At 39.3% G+C, this 17,043-nt stretch overlaps 1 protein-coding gene across 1 annotated transcript in view; it reads left to right on the top strand.

Moving 5' to 3' along the window:
* Window positions 1–15,969, top strand: part of LOC117244070 — a 70,236-nt gene extending 54,267 nt beyond the window's left edge. The window contains exon 5 of the mRNA XM_033512916.1: window positions 15,831–15,969. Within this exon, the coding sequence (XP_033368807.1) occupies window positions 15,831–15,848 (18 nt within the window). The 3' untranslated portion in view covers window positions 15,849–15,969. The remainder of the gene's footprint in view (window positions 1–15,830) is intronic.
* Window positions 15,970–17,043: the final 1,074 nt, after the last annotated feature.

The raw sequence follows: 17,043 nt of genomic DNA, 5'->3' as shown, positions 1-17,043 counted from the left end.
TGGTCTGCAGCTGATGTTTGTCAAGTCTCTGTGTTGAAAATCTTGCAATTTAATCTTTGACAAGTAGCAGTGGAAGAGGTGACAATATGGGCACAAATAAAGAATGGATATTCCATCTGAATATGTGGAAAACCTTTACTGTGAGGGTAACAGAGCACTGGAACAGGCTTCCTGGAGAAGCTGTGGTCTCCTTCTCTGGAAAGAGTAAAACCTGCCTGGATGCCATTCTCTGAAACCTGCTTTAGCAGAAGGGTTGGAATAGATGGTCTCCAGAGGTCCCTTCCAACCCCAACCATTCTGGAATTCTGTAATATAGGACAGACAGGTTAAGGCAAGGGGAAGCAAACCTACATTATTAAGGCTATGTAGTTACTTAATATGAAAGAAAGTAAAAAAAAAAGATATTAGGACTCTTTTACCAATTTTTCTCCTCCTGCCTGAGAAGTTGGTTTCTAAATTGAATAACGCTGGTCTATATTGAGGGACCTAGAACAAAAAAACCCAGTTAAATTAGTAGAACATTTCCAGATTTTCTTTTTCAATCTGCTACGTACACAAATTTGTATGGAAGAAATAAGAAGTGAAGTCCTTCCATTATTTCATGCTCAGAATTCAAAATTTAAAGTTTTCTCTTAATATTGGGCAAAATTTTGCATGATCATGATGATAGGGAAATAAAATGGGAAAACATATCAGGAAGCCATTGAACATTGGTGTTTTCAGATAAGCTCTTTTTACAGTAGAATAGATTCAGTGTTGTAACAAAATCTCAACTTATAGCTACCATGGAGAAAATTAGGAAGCAAATATACAGTCATGGTCTCTGATGGAAACTTTATTCAGGCTCCTTTTGTGACTTGGCAGCAGCAGCCTGTCGTGAGCATTTTACGAGCTCTCCTGTTCGTCTCTAGCATTTTGTTTCCAGCTTCTGATCAAGGTTAGATGGGGTTCTTAGGTCTGAATGGTGTGCTGTTTCTGGTATGCTGGGGGAAAAGTAATCTCTTGTTAATTTTCATGTTAACATCTGATCCAACTGCCTATTCAATATCAGCAGCAATGAAGAGTAGTTGTTTGTTATGCTGTGTGTGTGTGTATGGGAATATCAAAGCTGCTCTGCGCTGTGGTGCTGATCTTTAGGAGAAAAGTTAAAAGAGCATAACAGATGTTCCCCTCAAACAGCTCCAAAGCTAGCAAGGCTGCATTAGCAAACAGTCTCGTGGACAGAAAAGGTGCAAAATGCAAACAGCCTGCTGAATAAAATGTGCTCAACTCCTGGTTATTTCCATTGCTTCCATGACAGCATGGGGCACCACGGATTGATGCAGCTGAGCAAAGTGGTCTCCTCAAACCTGGCTAATGACTCTCTTTCACACTTGCCAGGAGCTAAAAGGAGAGGCCTCCCCTTTTGGGCTTGTTGGCATCAGTGCTTCTCCCAGAAACAGCTTCAGTTTACAGAAAGTTTATGGGCTGTTAGAGAGGAGGAGTGGGAGCAGACAGTGGAAACAAGGCAGAAGAGCCATCAGAGACACAGGTGGATGACACTAAATATCCATTCAAAAAGACGAAGAATGGGAAGGAAAGGTGCAAAGGAAAGACCACAGCAACTGTCTTCAGAGGACTGAGCTGGGAGAAGAAAACAGGGGGATTTAAAGTGGGGATGGATGTCTGTTTTGGGGAAAATAAAAAGGAAGGTATGAGGGAGGATCTGTAAGCTGTTGTGAGGCTCTGGCTCAGGTGGTGGCCATTTTTGTAGCCTTCTGGGAGCTCTCCTTTCTCAGGGACATAGACAGGATGTTAATGGGGAAGGGAAGCCAATGCTTTTCCTTGCTATTGCTTTACAAGCTCCCAACCTGCGTCACTGTGTAAGGATCTATATAAGCATATCTTTAATTAAGAACTTTGGTTTGGAATCCCATAAGCCAATTTGAGAACCCAGTACTTAGAGATGAGTGACTTTAATTTTGCTCTTACATTCTCAATGAATGGCATATGAAGGCAGAAAGAAAAAAAGATGCTCTGTCCTGTAACTCAAAGTAATGTTATAGATCTGTGAAGAATGCTTGTGATGAAATTTCTAGGCTTCAAAGTGTCATTAGGCTGAGGCTAATAAAATTAGAAATACCACATAATTTTGGCAAGAAATACATTTGGTATTATTATTGTAACTTACCGTGTGATAAGATAAAATAACTAAGTCTGCATGTTTGAGAAGTCTCTCCAAATAAAGCAGATTTTGACCTTTTATTATTAGTGAAGGTTGATTCACCTTTGCAAATATGTAAATGAAATATAAACTGAAAGTGACCCATAGTGGTAGAGAGTTACTTGGAGGTCAGCAATGAGATAATGTTTCACATTAACTGAATTGAATGAAGGATGAGTACAAAAACATACAAAATTTGCTAATTCCTTTTAAGCCCCCACTAATCTATGTGACTGTGGATAATCCTTCAGGATGGCATCAAAATCAGTATGTGGAGTGCAGTCATCAACATGATGTTCAGCCTTGCAGCATTGTTTGTAGCCCACTAAAGCTTTTAGGACACTGCATTGCATATAACTTTTTTCTATTTGCCCAAAATAGGAGTGTTCTCAAATTTAGAAGTGTCCCCAATATCCTCTTGTCCTCTAGGTTTCTTCAAGATTAGATAGGATTGGGCAAAGAAGACAAACGTGTTTTTGCAAATCTAAAGACACAGGTTTGTTTAGGTCATAGAGACATTGAAAGCAGGGAAGTTCCTGACTTGCTGGGCAAAAAAAGCAAATTATTACTTCCATATTCATCATATCTCTTTGCAAGTTACGTTCTGGGGCTATTTTACTTCGGGCTTAATGTTCTTTACCAAAGCTACCAAATATTAAGAATGCTCTCTCTAGTCAAAGGACCACTTGATCTAACATGGTTTCTTCTCACTCTTTCTGTTTTCTTTTCCATCCCCGCCGCTTGGAAGTCTTTCTCAAGACAAGCAAGCTGAAAAAATGCAAGTCCTCAGCTTAGCAAGGAATTAAAAGATGCCTCAGTTATGCCTAGAGAAGCTGTTCTTGTTACATGCATGACATTATTCCTTCACCAGTCTCTAGGTTTAATAGTTTGTTTTGAAACGATGGAAATTTACTTCAGAGTGGTCTTGAATGTGTCACACAGGAAAATGAAGGGGGTGTAGAAATGGGGAAAGTGTCCTTACAGTTAAAATATCACATGCTTCATTAGATATATGACTGAATTGAAAGTCAGGGGTTTTTGCAGTTTTGATTCAGGAGCTTTTATTTACTCTGTGCAGCACTGATTTCTGAGCAAACTTCTTCTAAGCTTTAGCAGCACTGCAACAGCAACTTGTTCAGACAGACAGATGGTGTGCTATTAAATCCACCTGACTGCCTCATCAACAGGGACAGCAGGCATTGGATGGTTTAGCTGCTTTTAGGGAAGAAAAATCCAGCATTGATACTAAAACAAATTGATGCAGTATTGTTTATGACAACCCTGAAAGTGATAAGGGGAACTTCTAAAGGATTTGACTAGATTTTCTTGTTTTTTTCATAAAGATGATGCTTTATCTTCACCATTGTACTCTTGGTTTTGTTCTGGACCTTTGACTGTTTAACCTTGAATATATTACACTAGAATATTAACATTGTGCTTAAAGAAAAAAGCTTTTATTCAAATGAACGCAATTGCTATCTAAATATTATATCAAACTCAGTAAGATATCTTAAAAAATTTAAAAGCAGCACTTACAAAAAAAAAGGATTGTTCTTGTATGTATGAATAATTTGCAATGACTCATGCAGGTTACCAAATAACCTGATTCAAGGACTTTGTTTCTGGCAAAAACTGATCTATCAGAAAAGGCCTTTAATTTGGCTGTTAATCACTGCCCATTCTAGACTTGTCAAGAGACCTTAAGGCAAATGTACAAATGAAGAACGAAAAACCAACCCCCAAATTATCAGCCTATTTATCCTTCTAAAAAATGAAATATTAACTTGGTGAATCTTGATTAGTTCCTGATTTTCCCCTTCTGTAAGTGGTGGTTGACATTTGCCTGGCAAGAAACTAGTCCTGTTGCAAGTTTGATTAGCAAGGATGAAGGGCTTTTGTTTTGGTTCCATTTTGTTTGCTGTACTGGAGTTCAATAATATGGGGAAGAATGTTTGCACAGCACACATTTCTTATGGTCTGGGAGCTTGGTCACGTGTTTATGTGAAACTAATGATGCAGGTTCCTCTTTCTAATCAACAATCACTGAGTTCTACAGCAGTGGAATGTAGAGCAAGAAATGACATGTCTTTTTATGGGATTTATGGGATTGTTTTGTCTTTCAAAAAAACCTAAGAACGAATGTGGTTCTTGTATCTACGTGTATTGGTTATTTCTGTCTGGTAGCTCTCAAAACTGTTTTTTCTTTTATTTATGTTGGAGATGATCCATATTTTATCATTCACAAAAGGTTTAAGTTTCATGATTCATTCTGAGATAAGACATTTTTGAAGACCAATGGATGGATGGCAATGTGTGAAAATAAAGATCAAAAGAAAGTGTCATGACATGGAAGAAACACAGTGGGAAGTGCTTAGATTTTCTTTATTAAATGACTAAACCTCTGTTTTAGTGGAAGAATTCCCTCCACTTTCCCATGATCCTAAATACCTTTAATGGTGAGGTGTGCTGGAGGACTTAAAAAACTGGATGGTAAAATGCATTGCATATGAAAAATCCACAATAGCCTATACAGATATTGTTGAAGAATATGAGCCCCAGAAGCACCAAAACTATTCCTGTTAATTATTCCTATGAATTTAGATATTCATGTTCAGAGTAATAGCTGGTGGTAAAACACAAGGTCAGAATATGACTCCAAACACATAGGATTGCAGCATTTTCAGTCTACTCCAGAGATCACCTCTCTACCCACCTCCTCATATCTCCAACTTGCCTATTTTGTTTTGCTGCTGAGGTTCATATACATAAAATGCTTTACAGATCTTAGTAGTGATAGTTCTGACACTGTGTGGTATCTTGGATTTGTGCTGAGCACAGGGTTGATAATATAGAAATGTTTTTGTAATTGCTGAGCAGGGCTTACATACAGCCAAGGCCTTTTCTGCTCTTCATGTTGCCACACTGGTGAGGAAGTTGGGGCTGCATGGGAGGTTGGGAGGAGACACAGCCAGGACAGCTGGTGACCCAAACTGATCAAAGTGATGCTTTTACTCTTCCACTCGTGGGGGAGCGAGTGAGTGTCTGTGTGGGGCTTGGCTGGTGGCTGGGGTTAAACCATGACACAACCTTAAATGGCTTCTATGCTTCTCCCATAGTCTGCTTCACCTTTGATTTCACTTATTGGAACACTGTCTTGCTCTATTGCTCTCCATTACCCTAGTTCTCTCCCAGTTGTATCGCTGAGAATGTGGATAATACATGTCATTAACTCTCTGACCCTGGGCTTGTGATGTATAGAGATGTTATTAAGGGTTTGAGGTGCTAACAATCAGAGATGATGACAAACTTTCCAAGTAAGTGCTGACCTGATGTACAAGGTTAATGTAACTGTTTGATCTGCTTAATGATGACTGATAACATTAAATATTTGCTGAGTAAACTTCCAGGAATCTAAATGGCTATTACAGATAGAAGGTAAAATGTGTGCAAGGAAGCTTAATTCATATTAGTTTAAGAGGATGTCCATGATAAATGGTCTTTTACTTGTTGCACTATTTACCAGCCCCTGGTCTTGGGCTTAATATCAGATACCATTGTAAAGGACATCTCCTTATTACCTGATTCATTGCTAGACACTTTCTCAGACAGTGTTAATAATAGATATTACAGTTAAATCTTTGAAAGAAACTGTGTTCAGATCTTGCAGCAGTGGCTCTTTTGGTTTTATATCCCTCTTTATGTAGTTTGATGCAAGTATTTAAAGAAATCAGCATCTCTTCAGTGTGGTCCAAATGGCCAAACACTTAGTCAAATACTTAGTCTACCCCTTTGGGATAGATTCATGTTTTGTTTCCAGCTGGAGAACAGATTACAGTTCATTTTCCCCTGAAGGAATATGCTGTACATGTACCCAAATTGCTAGGTGGTCTAAACCAGCATGAGTTTTTGTGGCTGGTGGCAGGATTTGCTTCATGGCCTCATTGTTGCTCTTAAATAGAACAGTAGTGCAGGCACAGCGATGGGAGCACTGATGAATGGGTGTTTTCTAATCTCAGGGAATTAGTATTATGTTGTCATTAGTGCCTCCCTGCCTTTAGTAGCAATGAGATGGGAGTTTGTTTTCTATGTACTAATATGGGCAGAACTATCCCATCATAACTTCTGTATCTTGGTCTCTTTCTCTTTGCAGCTAATTTGTATTGTGCAAAACGGAGCGTGTGGATTGATGCCTAGATTGTTCATGCGCATAATGATGTGAATTGACTTGTTTATTCTCTGAATTCTCTTTATGGACTCCTCTTAAAATAACTTCCTTAGTTACTGATCTGAGTAGTTTGTGAGGTGGTTGAAAATGTTATAATTGTCCATTTCACAAATGGCAGTGCAGCAGCTGGAGTGAGAATGCTCACTCCAAGAACAAGGTCCAGTTTGCCTGAACCAAAAGCATGACACTGATGCTGGGGATCCTTAGCCATTAGAGAGAGAATGTACAGTGAGTGAAATTTGATTGCAATGTGCTATGAGATTGACTTGTGAAAAAGGTGTTATTTACATAATACTACAATACTTCAAACTTGCAGAGATGAAAGTGTTACTTAGGTAGACTGTTTTCTAAGCAGATTTATTAGCCATCAAGTGCAAAGTGTAAGTGGCAGGGTTTTGTTTTTTTATTTTTAACAAAAGAAAATAAAAATCTTGTTGGCATCAGTGCTTCTCCCAGAAACAGCTTCAGTTTACAGAAAGTTTATGGGCTGTTAGAGAGGTGGAGTGGGAGCAGACAGTGGAAACAAGGCAGAAGAGCCATCAGAGACACAGGTGGATGACACTAAATATCCATTCAAAAAGACGAAGAATGGGAAGGAAAGGTGCAAAGGAAAGACCACAGCAACTGTCTTCAGAGGACTGAGCCTCTCAAGAGCCTCTTTTAATTTTTTTTTTTTTTTGTTATTAATTTTGTTCTTGTTCATATTTTTTTCCCAAGCTTCATGGATGTGACCTCACTTCCCATAACAGTGAAGAGAGGAAAGAGAGGAGTTCCAGAACTGCTCCTTTTGCCAGTTTTATAGGACTGAGTACTAGCTAAGAGTTTTGCATGGTTTTCTCCTACCCCCCATAATTTTCTTCATCTGTAGAGGAAATTATCATTTCTGGAATTGTTGTACTCTTCCTTTGCAAGGAAAAATTTCTTTGGAGCCTGGTGCATTGCTTTTGGGAAATTACAGCCTCTGTGTCTGACTTCGATATTTGCTTTCCATGCTCTTTCAATTCTTTTTCTCAATTTCTGACAGCAGAGTATTGTGTGGGACATTAACTTTTATGTTCCGACTTACTTCAGATGCACCTAGAAGAACTTAGTGCTGCTTTTGTTGTTTCAATTGCACTGAAAAACTTTATGCTATCAGAGTGCTATGTAAATGGTGAGGAATATGATGCTTGGCTAACGTTGGCATTTCAGCTCTCAAGAGAAAAAGTAGATTTGTGGTGCCAACAGTAGAGAGCTTTTAGGAAGAGGTAGATATTTCATGTGTTTCTGAGTTGTGCTGTTGGAATGAGTACACATGATAATGAATATCCATATACTTATTTAAATAACCCGAACACCTCTATATAGAGATCTTTTCTGCATTTACTCTTTTACCTTGTACATTTCAGCATAGTGCTCTGTGCTAAGTAAGCCTTTTAAGCATGTCTGAAGAGATAATGCCACTGAGGTGAGCTCAGAGCATGGTGCTAATAACACCAAGGAGGTTTGATCTCTCTATGAGGCATTCACTTAAGAGCTGGACTTGGGAGTCTTTGTGGCTCCTTTCCAAGTCAGAATATTCTGTGACTGTGTTAATATAAATATTCTCTTCTAAGTCATGCTTTTCACATGTGCTTCATTGGCTCACTTAACTCTTCAGCCACCAGAAGGAACAGCTTTTCCCTGGTGAGTGGAAAAAGTTCTATACTGACAAGTGCTGAGATGTTGTTGACTCATTCGTGGATTCATTGCTTGATTTGAACTAACTGTTTTCTATTACTATAGATGCTGAGAATATAGTAATTTATCATCTATCATCACTAATTTTGAAGCTTTTCTCAAAAAAAAAGCAAATAAGAATTGCCATTTTGTTATTCTAGAATAATATTTTGATACAAATGCTAAAATAGTGACTGCATAAGGTTACAGAACTACATTATATTTTGGGTTCATTAAAAAGCAAATCATAAGGAAGACTACAGAAAATTGCAGTCTGGCTGTGTTTGTATCCCCCTCTTTTCTTCTCGGAAATTTGCCCCAGTTTGAAAGTCTCAGTATCTTTGTAAGACTACATCTTAGATCATTTTCTTAAATGCTTTTCCTAACTGTGTGAGTATTCTCATAGGGTTTTATCTATATTTGCTTGAAAAAATGTAGTATTTGTTTTGGTGTAAGTGTATTTTAAGCCTCCATCAGAATGCATACTGTATCAACATTGTTGAGATACCAACTGTGTGTCTAATATATTTTACAGGTTCTTTGGGCTTCAGTGTTTCACAATTAATTTTCTTTCTTCAATTACACTGCATTAGTTTTATTGCTGCCTCATAAATAGACTGGAATTTTTCTCTCATTTTTTGAAATTAATTTTGCCTACAGATTTTCTTGATCATGACCATTCATCCAATCTTTATTTTCTATAAGCTGAAATAATTTTTCATAACAGTTGCCTATATCATGTGCTTTACAGCTAATAAACATCTATTGAACACATCAGCAATTTTTTAAGAGGAGAACTCAGTACAGAGTACTGTAATGTTAACTGGATAGATGACTTTTGTGGCAATGTTTTTTTAATGATTTCATGGAGTACTTTAACTACTATGCAACTACTTCAAGATTTTTTTAGTAAAACACTCTTGAGCAAAGCTAATGTCTTACTCTTTGAAGGCTATTGCTATTTGAATTTGAATGGCAGGCCATTAAAGTGCCACTTTTGCGTGTTTCACCCATTGAAGTAATTAGTGTTTTCAGAACTTTGTAATAGTGTCTTTTTGTCAGGAAAAAAAAGTATATAAACAGTACAGTAATTTGTATATTGTCAGAGAGCTTTTCCTCAGCATTATCCACAAACAGGAGACTCTCCTGGGAAACCTAAAAACAACCTATCAAGAAACCATAACTTGCACCCACTACATTAATTTTGTATCAGCTGATGTACCTGACTAGAGGTTGTCTATGTTAAGTTGAGAATAATGATGTCTCTCTTTTCTTGTTCTTTAAAAGTTTTGGTATGTTTTTTTTTATTTTAATGTAATATGTATTTCTCACTTGCAGTTTTTGTTTGAAGTTTATGAACTGCAAATCTGAGAGATCTGAACTCTTGGATCCATTTTCTTATTGGTGTTGATAGATATTTTTAAACTGAGTGCCAGTAGGGATGCACACCTATGATGACAACTGGTCTTTTATGAAAGTGGGGATGTCAAAGGTAGGGATGCAGCAATCACCAAACACCTCCTGAAGTCTGTGCCACAACAGCTCTTGAACATTGCTGTATCTTGTCTCACTGTTGCTTTTTACAGCTTTCCTCTTTTCAGGCCTCTTAATTTTGACATCACACACACCTGCTGTTCGAAGAATGCAGTTTTTCCTAACTTCCCCAACAGGAGAGCTACATGTACATTTTGTGATATGTTCTGTCCCTAAAATGCAAGTACTTCTCTAAGAATGCTTAGCAGTACTCTAAAATCAGTAGATTTTAGCGGTACTCAGTAAATCAGTGTATGCCATAGCTTCTGCTGCTTTGGGCAGTCAACTGAACACTTGTTGTTAGAAGCTGGGAAGTTCTGGAGAGGATGGGGGCAGAAAGGGGGAGACAGAGAAATCTTTGCACATTTTTCCTGTTTCTTACTACTTCTCCCAACAGGCTGTACGATCCTCTCTGAGCCAGATGTTGGACTAATAGTTTCGACCTAATATATCCTCTTGCTTTTACGCCTGCGTCATATTTGCTAATCACATGTGGCTGCTTCACTGTGATAGTTTTAAACACAAGCCTGAGGGAGACTTAGCCAATACAGACTTTTTGAATAGCTTTTCATTAAGGTTGCTGCTGTTACAATTTAAGTTCATTGCTGTTAGGCATGGCTTCTGTGCAGTATGTGCTGCAGCGATCTGCTGCTTCGGAGTTGGCTCTGCCCTAAAGGGCTGCAAAGTTCTTTCTCTCCCTGCTTACCCTGCCCCCAGCTTTTCTTTAGGCTGATGTGGATTTTTCCTGATTCAAAATGGCATCAGACTTCTGTTTCTGTGACAGAAATACACCCACACAAGGAGTCTGCATCCCCTAATTTCAACAGTAACCATTACACAGGCTTGTTTGTTTGTTTGCTGTAGCAGCTGTGTTTGAAAACTCAGATATCTGTACCCTACAGTCCTTAAGGAGCAATTTCTATTAGTTGTAAAATCATATTCATTATTAATTTTGTTTAGTATTATCTGCTGTAAGGTAACTAGAAACTAATCCCTTCCCACTACCAGTGTAATCCTTCCATTTCCTCTGTAATAGATGCCTTTCAGACTAGTATTGCATGTAATTAGAATGGCACCATTTGTGAGTTTGAATCAGAAGTAATTGACGTTTACACCATATGTTGTTTGGTACTCTATTTTGGGCAAGTGGTTTAAAAAAGCATTTCTGTCTGAGGAGGCTATAGAAAGAAAGAAAAAAGTCTGCTTTCATCACCTGTTCTTCTTACCCATTGTCACTCTGCGCTGTTGGTCAGCAGGCTATTCTGTACCAGAAATTTTTCAAATTGTGTGTCCCCATGTGAATTGTTTAGGCAAACTTAAGCAATCTATCAACATGTGCAAGAAGTTTCCTTCAGAAAACAAACCATAAATCTTTCGGCCCTATTCCCACTACAGTTTCACACAGTGTTTGGCAGTAGAAGCCGCGTTCCTATTTCTTTGTTCTGGCTTAAAACCTGAGTTCAAGCTCCACGTTCAGCAGCAGCAGCAGCAAGTTCTTGCTCCGAGAGGCCTCTTGGCTGTGTTCACACTGCACCCACTGAAGTGCTTGTGGGACAGCTGACATATCCCAGACCATCACCTGTAAGCCCATGATCCAGGCAGGCAGCGTTCCCTCAGTGATCCCTGTCCTCACAGCGCTGCCTTGGTCCTCCTGGAAAGCCTCCTGCCCATGGCCTGCTCGGGTCCCTGGGAAATCAAAATGTGAGCTGATGTTTCCAGCCATCTGCAGGATGACATGCAGCTGACAGATATTGCAATTCCTGCATTTCCAGCTGAGTGGCTGTGTGCAGCAGGAGCAGGATCCCTGCTCTGTCAGCATGTGACAGTGTGAGGAGTGGGGTGGAATGCTGGGAGTTCATAATATGTGACCAAACAGGCATCCCTTGTTTATTAATTATATTTTAGGTAGACATACCCCAGTACTTGACTGCTTGTGAAGTGGAAAGAGCACTCTATAAAAAACTTAATAGATTTGAAGTGTGATCCGGCAAGAATTTACCATTAAAATAAAACAACCTGAAACCGGTAGTACCATATTTTAGGTATTTAAATACACTGATTACAGCTTCAAGTGCTAATTTGGCACTCAAAACAATTGAAACAAGTGGAGAAGAATGGTTCATAAATTCTGGGAACAAATGGAAATTACTGCCTGCCAGCATCCCTGGGCCTATAGAGTATCTATTTTGTCTAATGGTTACACTGAAGCCAGTGTGATTCCAGACAGGTGTATCTGGGTTTGTGAAATCCCTCAGCAGACTTTAAATCAAAACCAAACCACCTTGTTCCTGTTATCTGTCATGTCAATCCGTGTTTTTTCTCCCCATATTTCTTCTTCCCTCTCTCAAACCTTTTCTGTGTGACTTTTTATTACAAGCAAAGGAATGAGTTAATATCTTTATTTTGTTGAAGTGGTGTTCCTGTCAGATATGTGTGTAACAGTAATGGTGTTAGTAAAGTGGTGATTTTAACAGGAAGGATGTTTGCTTATTAGTGGTAGGAGCTATTGTTCTGCATCTTACCTTACCCAGGGTTACTCAGCAAACTAATTTTTTACTATTTGGCTTCCAAAGATGATGGGTGAAAAACATTCACAGTTTTGAGTCAGAAACAGAGGAATTTATCTCTTTACCTCAGTACTTATTGCTAATTATTGAGCTTCATATTGCTATCTTTAAAACGCCAGCAGCTAGAATTGTGCTAATGCATTAGAAATGTGGCTTTATCTTTTTAAACTAAGATATTTATTTGCCCTTCTAGAAGAAGCTTTGAAAGTGGGAATTGGATGTGGTATAGCCTGAAAAGCTTCAAGACACATGGAAAGAGTGCAATGTTAATTTCAGAGGGCTTGGTTGTTTTTTGAGTGGGTCGTGTGTTTTATGGGAGACAAATCTCCCATTCTGAATTTCTGTGTTGAGCAGCTGAGCAGGCTGAAGGCACAGGAAGGGGATGATGGGGTGGGGGAGCTGGACAGGGCTTTCCCATGCCCCTTGGAGGTGCAGGGATTCCATCACTTTCTCCTTCCAGCCCTGTTACATGTCCAAGCCCAGTGCTAGGAAGAAATAGTTATAGAACAGAGACTTCTTTTTCTGATTGATTCAGTAATATGAAATGGCATTATTGCAGATAAGGTAGCTGTGATCATCAGTAAAATCTTGGCACAACAGAGTATTGGGCCAGGACTGGGGCTTGCAAATAATGCTGGCAGTGTATGTTCCAAAGCAACTGATAACCAATTCTAATTTTGAAACAGTTCAATAAATGCATATCTTTATTTGTGGGAAAGATACTACTCTTTTCTAAACAAAATATTGTGTTAGAGAAGGGAGATAATTATTTTTTTAATCCTTTCTTCATGCCATGTTTATGCTTCACAGCTTGCACTATGCTAGGAAGTATCTGACATGATTCCATTCTCAGTTTTTAAAGAACATTGAGTTGCAGTATATTATTTGACCACTAAAGGTCTCTGAAAACCATGTAAAGTGCCAGGAGCAAGCAGTAAGTATATCACAAGTAAGGAGAAGAAAACCCACACAATTCTATTGAATTCCACAATTGTCACTAGTGACAGGCACACAGCAAATTCTCACAAATTTTATTTCCTGTAACTTAGCATATCCTGATAATTGGCCCATTTCTTTAAGTTCTTCTGCTTCTTCCTACTTCACGTATTTGCAGAGTGTAAGCCTGGAATCACCTGCTACACTGTATCTGGTTCTCCCTGGCTTATCCTGGATATCGCTTGCAATTGTACTTAAAAGAAAATGTCCAGAATGCAGCCAGACCTCGCTGAAAGACTTCAGGGGACAAACACGTTCTTTGCATCTCTTAGCAGTTTGTTTCTCTGTCTTGAAACTCTGGCTCAAAAGTTTTTTTTGCCTTTCTGGTGGGCTTTGGCTTCTGCTATTGTTTCTTTATGTATGTTCCTCATTTCAGGTATATTGGAGGATCAAACTTGTCCTTACAGTTATGATACCTTCTTGAAAGAGCTCATTCTAATGAACTTATCAAAAAGGGAAAAAAGTAGTTCTTGGGGTTCTTCCTCACACTCTTTTGGAGATATGGAGACCAGACCTGGATTAAACCTATCTGCGGAAGTAAAATTCTCACTGCAGAGTAGTGGCAGGAGCGAGAATATGGTGTCTTGAACCTGCTATTCAAATCTCCTTCTGAGTCACATGATTTTTTCTATGCAGTGGTGACTATTCTTTTTGTAATCTGCTGTCCATAGTACTACTCTATCCACTTGATTTTTGTGCTTCCCATTCTGTAAATTTTCTCCTAAACTTTTCCAGAGATGATCCAAAATGTCTTGTTTCCTGAGATGTATTTGTAGTAACCTGAATCTATTATTTTTGATCTAGCAATTGTTCAGGACCTTGAAAGGCTTTTCACTAGCATTTAGCCCTAACCACCCCCGGGTTTCCTTTAAATACCTAAGCAAGTGTAATCTTCTTGTTTCAAGTGTGAAAGTCTTCATCAATACTTTGGTTTGGTGAGTAATATTGTTTGATATATGAACCTGGGCTGTCTGTCTCAAGTCTTCAGCTTTACAAGCACATGCATATGCCTTCAGAAGGGTATTGAGATTTTTATACAAAAAAAAAAAAATTGTAGGTTTTAAAGGTCTTTGAAATCCTGTGATAATGGGTTTTGTATTTGTTTATTTCTGACAATAACAGATTAGAAATTACTTTTTTCTTCATTTGAACTTTGGACATTATTGAGCTGTTTTGTGTGAATTATTTAATTGCTAAAGAATGATCTATAAAGTAATGAATAAAGAAGGGAAAAAATATCCTCAATGACAAAAAGGGATAAAAAAGATCTAAAAAAAATTGTTAAACATTGATAAAAGGCATGACTCATTGTGCTTAAAAACATAGCTGACATTTATTATTGAATTTTATAATAACAAGTTTTAGTGGAGCTGAGTTTGTTACCAAATTTCCAACTCTGTTTTGTTGCGAGGGAAATATGTCTGCTTTGGTTGTTTCCCCTGAACAATCTCCTGGGAACCAAAGCTTTTCACACAAACATTTTGTGAAGAAAGTTTCCCTTGGGTGAAGATAAGGAAGGAGTTTCTAGGGGGTGTGGATGGCAGTGCCTATGGCACGACCCAAAGCAGGGGCCCTGGCACAGGGGCACAGGCTGGGCTGTACAGGCAGCGGTATCAGGGCTGAGTCAGATAGCACTAGGGCAGGAGAAGTTGCTTGGCCAAGTGTTAGAGGTGTTAATGGTCTTTCAGTCATCTGAAAAAATTTTTGGGAAAATTTTATATGCCTAATAATATATAACTTCTATCCAAAGACTGTTGAGTTGCCTCTGATGCATGTTGCTTAGAAGTGTATGCTTAAAGGCTTCAGGACACCGTGGTGTTCCTGACTGTATTTCACAAAAGACTAACTGCAGTGTATATCCTACTCTGTGTTGCCCTGAAAATGAAGCCTTCTGATAACGTTTTCATAGTTTTAGTTACTTTCCCATGAAAGTTCTATAAACATAAAGTTGTTTATCACATTCCTTCTAAGAAACATCTTTTGATGGGCGTTTCACATGACCAGTGTGCTTGGGAAGGTGGTAGCTTAGTTATCCAGTCCCTGGTCATTGTTGAGAATCTATAAATACTGGAGTCAGAGAACAAAAGAAGGTTTTTTGTTCTGACATTGACAGTGTTTGTGTGCATCATTTTGTGTCCTTTAGCGACAACCCTGTTTTTCATATGTGTAGAGTTCTTTCAATAAAAGATCTGAATTGCTGGTTTCATCAGCAACAGTAATTCCTAATGCTAGAATAACATCCTTAAATAAAGTTATTCCCTTATAAATAAACCATAACTGCATTTGACCCCAGTCCTTGGGTGGCAGTGGTAGAATTTCTGTGGCCATGTAAGTGGAAAATATGTGGAAGTGATCCACGTGTGTAAGTTCATAGAAGGGTATGTGAGCAGACACAGCTACTGGGTAGGATCCTCTGTGACTACAGTTTTAAAGGCTATCATTTTTCTAATCTATGTGTGTTATAAACACTGAAATACAGATTGAAGAGTAACTGCCACAGCATTAATGATTTACAGTGCTTGATATACAGAATTTGGCCTAGGATGGGAGTGTTTATCATCAATAAAAGGGTAATATTTCTCTAAAGGCTAACTTTTTGTATTTACAGGTTATGTTAACAAGATGACAACCTTCTTGCTCTCTGCTTCTGCAAGAACACTGGCAGTGGGTGCTTCCTGGGGCAAGAACGTGCTTCAGGGAAGCAAGGACCATGTTGAAATCATTAACATTAAATAAATTAAACTTGCAAAGCACTGTTTGTACTGTAGTGGTGTGTTGCAGCGTGGGGTCGATGGTAGGGTGCCACAACCTTCCCAGAAGCGTCTCTGGGAAAGCCGCTTTGGTCAGCGCCACACAGACCTACACAGACACTCACATAGCTGGACAGATATTGTTGGAGCCAGCAGCAAGGTATGGGTTCCACCAGGAGAGTTTTTTTCCTCCTAGCTCGTGAAGGGTCCAGGAACAAAGTGCTGAGAGCAGGGCTGTGCAACATTGTTTGTACTAGGGGGGGAGAGCAAGTGGGACCAATGAACTTAGGGCTGGAGGGTGGTACAGAGGAGGGTCCAGGGTACCAGAGCCAACCAGTCTGAGGTAGGGGAGGGATCAGAGAACTCGGGCTAATAGGGCACCAAGGACAAGAGAAGGTTCTAGGGATAAGGGAGGGTCTGAGGAAAGGATGCAGGGAAAGAACCACTCAGGGGGAAGGAAAAGGGGCTGGCCCACAGGCCAGGGGGAAGGGTAGGACTGGGGTACAGGCACCATCATCAGGGATGGACCATAGGGGACATCTTAACCCTTAAATTATAGTGTCATCACTCCAAGGAGATTTACCAATCTCCAGGGCAGGGGGCTCACAAAATCCCCACAGTGGTGTGGTTTATGAATGGTACTCTCCAATATAGTGTTCCCACTGAGACTCTCCAAACCATGCTGCCGCTTGCTTGCTCTCCCTTCTCACTGGGGTGGCATGGAATGGAGAATTGGAGGCACAAAAAGGTGATGAACATGGATTGGGGTGAGGTCAATTTACTGGAAGCCAGAATGTGACAAAAAAAGTGAATAGCAACAGCAACAACATTAATAACAAAAGTGTACAAAAGAGAGAGTGAATCACATGCAAAAATGCTCACTACAACACTCAACTTCTTCCCCACCACAGCCTTGTGTTTCCCTGGCAGCTCCCTCCAGCTCAGAATTGGTGCTGCCTGACCTCTTTCTCCAGGCACAGGTGTCTGGGCAGGGGACGCTTCCCTGCCTGTCCTGCTTCAGCAAAACTTAAACGGAGAGAACTTGTGCTACCTGTTGCTGCTTAGCTGGCA

Source organism: Parus major, chromosome 3, assembly GCF_001522545.3.
Source record: "Parus major isolate Abel chromosome 3, Parus_major1.1, whole genome shotgun sequence".
Taxonomy (NCBI): Eukaryota; Metazoa; Chordata; class Aves; order Passeriformes; family Paridae; genus Parus; species Parus major.
The sequence above is the reverse complement of the archived record's forward strand: the minus strand, read 5'-3'. Positions and strand labels throughout refer to the sequence as shown.